The 11,862-nt window shown below is 46.9% G+C and overlaps 2 protein-coding genes across 3 annotated transcripts in view; both read right to left on the reverse strand.

Annotated features, from left to right (window-relative positions):
- Nucleotides 1-903: 903 nt before the first annotated feature.
- On the reverse strand, nucleotides 904-6,956 carry LOC139548318 (acidic leucine-rich nuclear phosphoprotein 32-related protein). Of its 2 annotated transcripts, none has more exons than XM_071357928.1 (7): nucleotides 5,981-6,210; nucleotides 4,472-4,601; nucleotides 3,795-3,888; nucleotides 3,564-3,691; nucleotides 3,201-3,343; nucleotides 2,548-2,745; nucleotides 904-1,081 (listed from the first exon to the last, which is right to left on the reverse strand). In XM_071357928.1, exons 1-7 carry the CDS (start codon nucleotides 5,989-5,991, stop codon nucleotides 964-966), a joined length of 822 nt encoding a protein of 273 aa, XP_071214029.1. In that variant the 5' UTR covers nucleotides 5,992-6,210; the 3' UTR covers nucleotides 904-963. The 2 variants fall into 2 exon arrangements, with proteins under 2 accessions (XP_071214029.1, XP_071214028.1); XM_071357927.1 differs by lacking the exon at nucleotides 5,981-6,210 and adding an exon at nucleotides 6,786-6,956 and having other exon boundaries at nucleotides 916-1,081.
- A 2,671-nt stretch (nucleotides 6,957-9,627) lies between these two features.
- The window catches only part of serpini1 (serpin peptidase inhibitor, clade I (neuroserpin), member 1), a 59,309-nt gene continuing 57,074 nt past the window's right edge, over nucleotides 9,628-11,862 (reverse strand). Inside the window, exons 8-9 of the mRNA XM_071357932.1 lie at nucleotides 10,242-10,331; nucleotides 9,628-10,149 (exon numbers count right to left, since the gene is read on the reverse strand). Coding sequence (XP_071214033.1) covers nucleotides 10,073-10,149; nucleotides 10,242-10,331 — 167 coding nt within the window. The 3' untranslated portion in view covers nucleotides 9,628-10,072. The remainder of the gene's footprint in view (nucleotides 10,150-10,241; nucleotides 10,332-11,862) is intronic.

The following is an 11,862-nucleotide window of genomic DNA, read 5'->3' on the forward strand; positions in this document are numbered from 1 at the left end:
ATACAGACGCTACTGGATATGAATGAATGAACTGCTGTTGACAGACAGGATGGGACATTCTGAATGTGACCCGTTATCGTGCGTGTCCTGTCTCTCGAGTCACAGGGGTCATTAAACAGTCATCATAAGAGGAGTACTGTCGGAAAGAGAAGCCGAGAAGGATGGAGGGAGATGGAGGGAGGGAGAGAGATGGAGGGAGGGAGAGAGATGGAGGGAGGGAGGGAAGGAAAGAGGGAGATGGAGGGTCAGAGGGATGTCTGTGATGCCTGTGTTGTACATCCAGTTGGATGTGTTGTGAGGCTCGAGGAGGCTGACTGCTGACCCCACTGTTCTCTGTGTCAGTAGGACAGTGTCATGTAGCTGCCTGATAGAATCTATCTCTCTCTCTTGCTCTCTCCCTCCCTCCCTCTCATCGCTCTCTCTCTCTCTCCCTTCCTCCCTCCGTCCCTCTCTCTCTCCCTCCCACCCTCCTGCCATCTCTCTCTCCCTCCCTCTCCCTCCCGCCATCTCTCACTCTCTCTCTCTCCCTCCCTCCCACCCACCCTCCCTCCCTCCCTCCCTCTCTCCCTCCCTCCCACTTTCCCTCCCTCCCTCTCTCTCCCTCTCTCCCTCCCTCCCTCCCACTTTCCCTCCCACTTTCCCTCCCTCCCACTTTCCCTCCCTCCCTCCTTTCCCTCCCTCCCTCCCTCCCTCCCTCCATCTCTCTCTCTACCTCCCTTCTTCCCTCCCTCCCTCAAAGCCAAGTTCCAACATGAGCCTCAGTGTCTTCCTAGATCAGCCAAATGCCTAACACAGCCCAGTCACATAACCCAGTACAAGTAAAAACAACTCTTAACAGTATAATGTATAAAAACATCTTATATATTCACTCATAAAATATACACAAAAAATGTTGTCAGTGCATTATTTATGGAATTACTTTTATTATTATTTATGGAATTTCCAAAGCCCCTTAGTTTGATGTCACAGAACGTTACACATCCTGGTGGCTGCTGGAAGTTGGAGTCCAGGAGGCATGGAATCTTCTGGCAGCTTGGGGATTCCATCCAGAACTCTTAGTTTTGGCAAACAAGAGAACACACTGCAGAGAGAAGAGGGCAATTAAGGGTTAAGACAAAAAAATATTAATTATTCTTGACATTCTTTAATTTTCCTCTCTCTCCCGCTATCTCCCCACCTCATCTCTCTCTCCCTATATCCCCTCACCTCCTCTCTCTCCCTATATCCCCTCACCTCCTCTCTCTCCCTCTATCCCCCTCACCTACTTTCCCTCCCTCTATCCCCCTCAACTCCTCTCCCTCCCTCTATCCCCCACCTCCTCTCTCTCCCCCTCACCTACTTTCCCTCCCTCTATCCCCCTCAACTCCTCTCCCTCTATCTCCCCAGCTCCATCTCCTCACCTCCTCTCTCTCCCTCTCTCTCCCCAGCTCCATCTCCTCACCTCCCCTCTCTCCCTCTCTATCCCCCACAGCTCCTCTCCCTCCCTCCCTCTATCCCCCTCACCTCCTCTCCCTCTACATCCCTACCTCCATCTCCTCACCTCCTCTCTCACCCTCTACCCCCCCACCTCCTCTCTCACCCTCTACCCCCACACCTCCTCTCTTACCCTCTATCCCCTCACCTCCTCTCCCTCCCTCTATCCCCCTCACCTCCTCTCCCTCCCTCTATCCCCCTCACCTCACCTCCATCCCTCTATCCCCTCACCTCCTCTTCCTCCCTCTATCCCCTCACCTTCTCTTCCTCCCTCTATCCCCTCACCTCCTCTCCCTCCCTCTATCCTCCTCACCTCTTCTCCCTCCCTCTATCCTCCTCACCTCCTCTCCCTCCCTCTCCCCCACCTCCTCTCTCTCCCCCTCACCTACTTTCCCTCCCTCTATCCCCTCACCTCCTCTCCCTCCCTCTATCCTCCTCACCTCCTCTCCCTCCCTCTATCCCCCTCACCTCCTCTCCCTCCCTCTATCCCCCTCACCTCACCTCCATCCCTCTATCCCCTCACCTCCTCTTCCTCCCTCTATCCCCTCACCTTCTCTTCCTCCCTCTATCCCCTCACCTCCTCTCCCTCCCTCTATCCTCCTCACCTCCTCTCCCTCCCTCTATCCTCCTCACCTCATCTCCCTCCCTCTATCCCCCTCACCTCCTCTCCCTCCCTCTATCCTCCTCACCTCCTCTCCCTCCCTCTATCCCCCTCACCTCCTCTCTCACCCTCTACCCCCCCACCTCCTCTCTCACCCTCTACCCCCCCACCTCCTCTCTCACCCTCTACCCCCACACCTCCTCTCTTACCCTCTATCCCCTCACCTCCTCTCCCTCCCTCTATCCTCCTCACCTCCTCTCCCTCCCTCTCTCCTCCTCTCCCTCCCTCTATCCTCCTCACCTCCTCTCCCTCCCTCTATCCTCCTCACCTCCTCTCCCTCCCTCTATCCTCCTCACCTCCTCTCCCTCCCTCTATCCCCCTCACCTCCTCTCTCTCCATCTGTCCCCCTCACCTTCTCTCCCTCCCTCCCTCCCTCCCTCCCTCCCTCCCTCCCTCCCTCCATTCCCCCTCACCGTGCACGGTAGTCCTGTATGTAGTTGACAGGGTTAGATCTGAGTGTGAGGGAGTGGAGTGTGCTGGTTCCCAGAGCCCCCAGTCCCCTCAGTGTGGAGATGCCGTTCTCAGAGAGACACAGGTGCTCCACGGCCGGGAGCTTTGGCAGCTGACGTATACATGTCAGGTGGTTACGATGCAGATTCAGGCTTCGGCACCTACACAGTAAAAAAGGGGGTGTAAAAATTACATTGTTGACTTATTTTAACCCAGGATGAGTATTTTCAACATTATGAGGAGTCAATGAGCTCTTAGTGTCGGAATTTTAACACCATTTTGAGTCAAATTAACTCTGAAAGTGTGACATTACCTGTAGAGTAACTTGTCGCTCTGGATAAGAGCGTCTGCTAAATGACTTAAATGTAAATGTAAATGTAATGTGGACTGGCACCAAATGTTATCTGAAACAGTGTTGAATTCAACTCTATGGGAGTTAAATTCAAACTTTTATTTTTACTGTGTAGAGGAAAGAGGACAGAAGTACGGTTGTCACTATATGAAGTGAAGAGTTGTATTGTGGCTAGTGTTGTAACTTGCAGGCGTATATTGATGCTTTGTATGTAGTGTAGTATAATGGCAGGCGTATAGATGGGCATTGTGGGTAGTGTAGTACCTTGGCAGGCATATAGAACTCAGGTCTGTGAGGGAGTTATTGATCAGCTGGAGTCTCTCCACTCGGATCAGCCTCCTCAGGATCCGACGGAAGTTTTCCTGCTGAAACGGATCTCCCAAGTCCTGATAGGACAGATTCAGCTCCTGGGAATACCAAGAACACAGGGAGAGGTTACTCAGGTGTGTGTCAACACACACACACACACACACACACACACACACACACACACACACACACACACACACACACACACACACACACACACACACACACACACACACACACACACAGGCACACACACAGGCACTTATACACATGCTTATACACACACATAGTACAGTATGTCTCTGAGTTGTAACTCACCACACAATTCTCCCAGTTCTCTTGAAGCCTCTCCTCCCACCTCTGCCCTTCCTCCTCTCTCCTCTTCCTCCTCCCCCTTTCCAAGGGGATGTCGTCCTTTCTCAGAAAGAGGTCCTCCACTGACGGCCCTGGATGATACAATGATGACAGCAGTTACTTATGAGAACTGAGATGAGAGCAAAATAAAATTATTAAAAGGTCAAAGGTTGCCAAGGTGGTGACCTCTCTGACCTTCTCTGACCCTGGGACAGGAGAGCTGGTCTCCTTTGACATCACTCTCCTCAAGCCGCTGCCACGACACGAACCTGAACCGGCTGGACGGCAGCTGAGAAACGAGAGGAGAAGGAGAGATGAATAAGAGGAGAAAGAGGAAGAGGAGAAGGAGGATGAAGAGCAAGGGGTTTTAAGGATTGTTTTTCAGACTGGGATCTGAATATGAGAGCCTTGATTGGGGGTGCTCTGTGACCCTCATCCCTGTCTCTGCCTCCTCACCTGGGCTTTGACTGTGACTATAACCCCCCCCCCCCCCCCCCCCTAGCCACGTGGGGGACTAGACCCATGCTTGGTGACCCCTGACATCAGAACCAGCCTTGGAGCCTGTGCTCCCATGTCACAAACAGAGTGACTCATCTATAGCATTCTAGACAAGCCCTGACCCCTCTGTGTTGGCAGGTAGGAACTGGATAGGTGTGAGCAATACAGTGATGGCAGCGCCTAGGTTTCAAATGGAAGGGCTAGGGGGGTGAGGCTGTTTTTAGAACAGACAGTATTGGACCAGTCTGTTGCAGGATGAGAGGGGCATGTTGTGGGGGGAGGAGTTTTGTAATGGGGTGTCAGAAGATAGGAGGGTACAAGAGCGAGGACGGAGGACTGGAGGGTGAGAATGTGACGTAAAGAGTGACACTCACAGGGGTTTTGACGATTCCGGAATCTGGACTCTGGTCCACGGAGAGGGGTGTGTGTGTGACGCTGATTTCAGAATACTGGGAGGAGTGGGATTTGGGAAAACTGCCACTGCTTGTGTTCACACCTGAGGAACTGGGAGAGGGGGACAACAACACACCTGAGGAACTGGGAGAGGGGGACAACAACACACCTGAGGAACTGGGAGAGAGGGACAACAACACACCTGAGGAACTGGGAGAGAGGGACAACAACACACCTGAGGAACTGGGAGAGAGGGACAACAACACACCTGAGGAACTGGGAGAGAGGGACAACAACACACCTGAGGAACTGGGAGAGAGGGACAACAACACACCTGAAGAACTGGGAGAGAGGGACAACAACACACCTGAGGAACTGGGAGAGAGGGACAACAACACACCTGAGGAACTGGGAGAGAGGGACAACAACACACCTGGGGAACTGGGAGAGGGGGACAACAACACACCTGAGGAACTGGGAGAGAGGGACAACAACACACCTGAGGAACTGGGAGAGGGGGAAAACAACACACCTGAGGAACTGGGAGAGAGGGACAACAACACACCTGAAGAACTGGGAGAGAGGGACAACAACACACCTGAAGAACTGGGAGAGAGGGACAACAAGGGAGTTTGAGGGTGAAAGATGTAGGAAGGATTGAGTGGGATGAAAGTGAGAAGGGAAAGGGAGGAGAGGGTAGGAGGAGTGTTTAAACAGAGCGAGCGGGAGAGAAAGCGAGAGGGAAAATAAATTGCCACAGCTTCAGAGCCGAAAGGAAAAATGTAAATAAATAAATAATGTAAGGCCAAATTAAAACCCAAATGAAAAGAGCTGTGAAAATCATCATAAACATAGGCCTAAATATAACATATTCTTCTCTTCAGGCCTGTGTTGTCTATCATAGGCCTAAATATAACATGTTCTTCTCTTCAGGCCTGTGTTGTCTATCATAGGCCTAAAGCCTCGGAGAATTCTGTCTGTTTCTGTCGCCCATTCTTCAAGGAGGCTGGTTGAAATGGAACTCCTCACGTACATCCACATTGCTGAAACCCTGACACGCAGCCGCCCGGTTTCGGTTACCGTGAACTCTGCCTTGCGCACCGGATTAGAGCAGTCGCCATAACAGCGGATACCTGACCAGGTGTCATTAGTTAATAATAGCTGCATAAAAGGAACCTGGATAGTAATGTTTTCATAATTATTATCGTCTATTTTCGTGTAAAGTATTAATAATTGTGAGATTTTGGGGGGATTTTATCATCTACACATTGTCTATACTATATAACCTATGGGCTTGTTGCATGGAAAAATAACCATGGGCATAAATAATGCAGCCTAGGCTAATGAAATTCTGAAGAATTCTAAATCATACCAAATAACCAAATAATGCATTTTGCTTGTTAAGCGTACATTTGTAAAGTTTTCCAACTTGAAGCACTGCTCAATGAAGGATGACAACACAAAGCTATTAAATGACCTCTTTTACCTACCTTTCTGACATCTCCCAAAGTTATACCAAATTTCCTTGGCCTTTAGCGCGTAATGAACGGAGAGTAGTCGTACAACCCTGTGGTTTCCCATGGGAGCGAAATGCCCTGTTAGACCGGAGGTAACGACTGCTCCGGTGTCTGGATGAATACAGAGACTAGCTTCGGTGTTGCACTCGTGTAGCGGGCAGAGGCAGGTCAACGGGGGCAGGTGCACATTGCTTGGCAACGCGGTGATTACGGTGCAGGTTGTGTCATAGTTATCTCTGTGTCTCACAGGCAGGGGGGGAAGTGAACAGGAGTACTTTAGATTCCAGTACATAAAGACAAATACACTAGGCCAGGCTAGCAGCGGTAGAAATGATCAAATACGTAAGTGTTAAAAGCATTCGGACTCTTATTTATTTGACCAGGACATTCTCAGTTAGCCTTCATACACTAGCCACACATTGAGAGTAACACTAAAATAAATAGATTTTTGGGGGTTTGTAACATTACTGCAGGAATCTCTTGTCTGTTTGTAGTGACTCGGCCTATGAGTTGTCACGTGGTCATATTTTGATTGAGTAGCATTCCTTCAATAAATAAACAAGAATGTTATTGATTTATGTTAAACACAAAGGTGATCATTCTTATTTCGTGTTATTGCATCCTTTGAATACAGGAATTAGCTGTTTTGTTTTGTAGGAGAAAACCATAAAATACACTGTAAGAGAGTGAGAGATTCATGTCACATTCCCATAAACACGATTGAGTTTGAGCGCAAAGGAAATCAGTCTCTGCGCGTGGAAGCGAATGAAGTATTTACCGCTTTCGTTCTGGTGCACGACCTCCTACAACCTTCGATTCAATGAACTGCTGGGTCATGCGCATGCTGATCAATCATCCCCTGGCACCGTATGTGCACGGTGGTGCACATTCTTGGACCTGAATACCAAATTAAAAGATATTTGGGAAGAAAGCTGTTTCGTATCCCACTCGCTGATACCCTGTGACTGAACAGACTGGCTAGGCCATCTCAGACATTGACCTCTCAATAGAGAATGTCAATAGCCTATAAACCCCTCCTCTGGGCAGGGGGTGTCCCCATAGCGGGATGTAGAGGTTCTAAGGGTGATCCAGCACCCCCTGAAAGAAACAGATTTTTTTAAAGCACAAAAGTAGTGCACTGGACCTTTACTAGTCCTGTATTAACAGACCTATGTAGACGTCTGTAACACTGGACCTTTACTAGTCCTGTATTAACAGACCTATGTAGACGTCTGTAACACTGGGCCTTTACTAGTCCTGTATTAACAGACCTATATAGATGTCTGTAACACTGGACCTTTACTAGTCCTGTATTAACAGACCTATATAGACGTCTGTAACACTGGGCCTTTACTCGTCCTGTATTAACAGACCTATATAGATGTCTGTAACACTGGGCCTTTACTAGTCCTGTATTAACAGACCTATATAGACGTCTGTAACACTGGACCTTTACTAGTCCTGTATTAACAGACCTATATAGACGTCTGTAACAATGGGCTTTTACTAGTCCTGTATTACTAGTCCTGTATTACTAGTCCTGTATTACTAGTCCTGTATTAACAGACCTATATAGACGTCTGTAACAATGGGCTTTTACTAGTCCTGTATTACTAGTCCTGTATTACTAGTCCTGTATTACTAGTCCTGTATTACTAGTCCTGTATTAACAGACCTATATAGACGTCTGTAACACTGGACCTTTATTAGTCCTGTATTAACAGACCTATATAGACGTCTGTAACACTGGGCCTTTACTAGTCCTGTATTAACAGACCTATATAGACGTCTGTAACAATGGGCTTTTACTAGTCCTGTATTACTAGTCCTGTATTAACAGACCTATATAGATGTCTGTAACACTGGGCCTTTACTAGTCCTGTATTAACAGACCTATATAGACGTCTGTAACACTGGACCTTTACTAGTCCTGTATTACTAGTCCTGTATTAACAGACCGATATAGACGTCTGTAACACTGGGCCTTTACTAGTCCTGTATTACTAGTCCTGTATTAACAGACCGATATAGACGTCTGTAACACTGGGCCTTTACTAGTCCTGTATTAACAGACCTATATAGACGTCTGTAACACTGGGCCTTTACTAGTCCTGTATTAACAGACCTATATAGATGTCTGTAACACTGGGCCTTTACTAGTCCTGTATTACTAGTCCTGTATTAACAGACCGATATAGACGTCTGTAACACTGGGCCTTTACTAGTCCTGTATTAACAGACCTATATAGACGTCTGTAACACTGGGCCTTTACTAGTCCTGTATTAACAGACCTATATAGATGTCTGTAACACTGGACCTTTACTAGTCCTGTATTAACAGACCGATATAGACGTCTGTAACACTGGGCCTTTACTAGTCCTGTATTAACAGACCTATATAGATGTCTGTAACACTGGGCCTTTACTAGTCCTGTATTAACAGACCTATATAGACGTCTGTTACACTGGGCCTTTACTAGTCCTGTATTAACAGACCGATATAGACGTCTGTAACACTGGGCCTTTACTAGTCCTGTATTAACAGACCGATATAGACGTCTGTAACACTGGGCCTTTACTAGTCCTGTATTAACAGACCGATATAGACGTCTGTAACACTGGACCTTTACTAGTCCTGTATTAACAGACCTATATAGACGTCTGTAACACTGGACCTTTACTAGTCCTGTATTAACAGACCTATATAGACGTCTGTAACACTGGACCTTTACTAGTCCTGTATTAACAGACCTATATAGACATCTGCAGCACAGCCCCCCCCCCCCAAAAAAAAAAATCTACTTCCCACAGCTGAGTGTGCCTACATTGTTCTGTAATTATATGGTTATTCTGCATTCAGCTTCCTTTCCATCATCTGCAATGAGGGGGAGGAGACAAGCTTAGCCTCTGAGATGCAGCCTCATTCCCTAGTCTTGTCTGTCCTCCAGTGTGTCCTTGACTACTTCTGTGACCAGATCTCTCTCCCTCTCCATGCCAAATGATGGCTTTATCCTGGCCAAAAATAATATTGCTCAGATTTGGCCTAGGTCAACTCTTTTCTGGCTGCTGTGGTATTTCAACGAGGTATAGTGATGTATCCAGAGGGCTTGTCAAGGTCATTTCCTGTCTTAACTTGACAATACTCTGTTATATGGCCATTTACCTCAGACGGTCATCATTAGAAATGATGTGATTATTAATACAGTACACTGTTGTATGTACAGCGTTACTACACTGGTATAAGAGGTACTTAATGTAAAGTAGTTTTACCAAATACAATTCAATACAATTCAATACAAAAAGACATCAGACAATTGTAACTGGAACACATGATATTTATTTCAGTAAAAGAGTGAATATAGCTGGTCTCCAAATCCACCTGCACACCTCTTCTCAAGAGCAAACTATTTTACACAACCTGTTCAACTGTCTTCAAAAGCCTCCACTAAATCAACAACTCATAAGGCATGTTAGTTCATCAGTATTTTAGCAAGGTACTTCTAGCATGGGGGGGGGGGGGGGACTGAAATAGAATTACTAAGATTCTGTGTGATTACATACATATACATATATATATATAATCTGCAGTATTTTTTTTATTTTTTTTTGCAATAAATATCTAGTCTTATATATAACCCAGTAGTAAATGTAGAGGAATATAATGGCGTTGATTTGGGAGACACCTGAAACGACAGAGCATGTGTGTGTGAGGATAGTGAAATTAAAGGGGCAGGATGTCTAATGGCTGTCTACTGATCCAACAGACGATAGAAACCATTTTACTTTTCTTTATATATATTTACATCTCTCCCTCTCTCTTACCAAGTGGTTAAAGCTTACAGTCACATTATATGTATATATCAATATATATCAAATAGAATATAGAATATAGAATATAGAATAGGAATCATGTATATTCTCGATAAGAGTATAAAAACACAGCCGACGATGGGGAGAGGAAAGGTTGCGTTTATGGCGTAGTTTTGCCTGGATCTGATTGGCTTTGAGCATATGACCTCATAGCAGGATAGCAGCACACTGGAATCCCATTGGTCGTCGTCATAGTTACATGGAGTCATTGTCGTAGTCGGTAGGCTCAATGACCTCTGGTGTCATAACCCTGCCCATGAACAGGATAGAACCTGGAGGGGAAGACACTAGGGTCAGACACATACTGTACATAATCAGACAGAGACAAACAGAGGGACGGACAGACGGACAGTGTAACACACACCTGTCCTGCGGTTTCTGATGATGAAGAAGAAGGGGTGATCCGCCATGACCTGAGGGTACAGAACCAGAGTCCTGGTGAGAGATATCATTCCTACAGGACACAGAGAGAGAATATTCAACACACGGGGAGATTCTCAGTTGCATACTTCTCTCTCCTTTCTCCTTGCCTCCTTCTCAAAACCCATTAGATGAGAAAGCCAGAGGTCCCGCCCCTCTGACCTTCTCCTCCAATGGGTTTTGAGAAGGAGGCGAGGAGCGAGGATTCTACTAGTGACATTTAAATCTACTGACACTGAACAGTCAGCAGGAGGGGGCACTGTTTATATACCATCCATATGGAAGACAACACACTACTGCAGTGGGAAGACAACACAGTACTGCATTGGGAAGACAACACAGTACTGCATTGGGAAGACAACACAGTACTGCAGTGGGAAGACAACACAGTACTGCAGTGGGAAGACAACACAGTACTGCATTGGGAAGACAACACAGTACTGCATTGGGAAGACAACACATTACTGCAGTGGGAAGACAACACATTACTGCAGTGGGAAGACAACACATTACTGCAGTGGGAAGACAACACAGTACTGCAGTGGGAAGACAACACATTACTGCATTGGGAAGACAACACATTACTGCAGTGGGAAGACAACACAGTAATGCAGTGGGAAGACAACACAGTACTGCAGTGGGAAGACAACACACTACTGCAGTGGGAAGACAACACAGTACTGCAGTGGGAAGACAACACAGTACTGCAGTGGGAAGACAACACAGTACTGCAGTGGGAAGACAACACATTACTGCAGTGGGAAGACAACACAGTACTGCAGTGGGAAGACAACACATTACTACATTGGGAAGACAACACAGTACTGCAGTGGGAAGACAACACATTACTGCAGTGGGAAGACAACACAGTACTGCAGTGGGAAGACAACACAGTACTGCAGTGGGAAGACAACACAGTACTGCCGTGGGAAGACAACACAGTACTGCAGTGGGAAGACAACACAGTACTGCAGTGGGAAGACAACACAGTACTGCATTGGGAAGACAACACAGTACTGCAGTGGGAAGACAACACATTACTGCAGTGGGAAGACAACACATTACTGCAGTGGGAAGACAACACAGTACTGCAGTGGGAAGACAATACAGGAATGATTCTGACAGAGATTGACAAGAACAATAGAAAAGAGACTGGGGTCTAATAGGTGGAGAGAGGTATAGAGAGAAAGGGATATATAGGTGGAGAGAGGGATAGAGAGAGGGATAGAGAGAGGTATAGAGAGAAAGAGAGATAGAGAGACATAGTGAGGGGGATAGCGAGAAAGAGAGGAATAGAGAGAGATAGAGAGACATAGTGAGGGGGATAGAGAGTGAGAGAGGAATAGAGAGAGAGACTGGGGACTAATAGGTGGAGAGAGGGATAGAGAGAAAGAGAGATAGAGAGAGACATAGTGAGAGGGATAGAGAGAAAGAGAGATAGAGAGATAGAGAGACAGTGAGAGGGATAGAGAGAAAGAGAGATAGAGAGAGATAGAGAGACATAGTGAGAGGGATAGAGAGAAAGAGAGATAGAGAGATAGAGAGACATAGTGAGAGGGATAGAG

This window comes from Salvelinus alpinus, chromosome 21 (assembly GCF_045679555.1).
Source record: "Salvelinus alpinus chromosome 21, SLU_Salpinus.1, whole genome shotgun sequence".
Taxonomy (NCBI): domain Eukaryota; kingdom Metazoa; phylum Chordata; class Actinopteri; order Salmoniformes; family Salmonidae; genus Salvelinus; species Salvelinus alpinus.

Bases quoted from the DNA above. Each gene is read 5' to 3' on its own strand.
- LOC139548318 (XM_071357927.1), bottom strand. From the start codon at position 6,850: ATGCGCATGACCCAGCAGTTCATTGAATCGAAGGTTGTAGGAGGTCGT. The intron at 3,889-4,471 runs GTGAGTGTCACT...CTCGTTTCTCAG, and splicing joins CCGGAATCGTCAAAACCCCT to CTGCCGTCCAGCCGGTTCAG. The intron at 3,692-3,794 runs GTCAGAGAGGTC...TGTATCATCCAG, and splicing joins CTGTCCCAGGGTCAGAGAAG to GGCCGTCAGTGGAGGACCTC.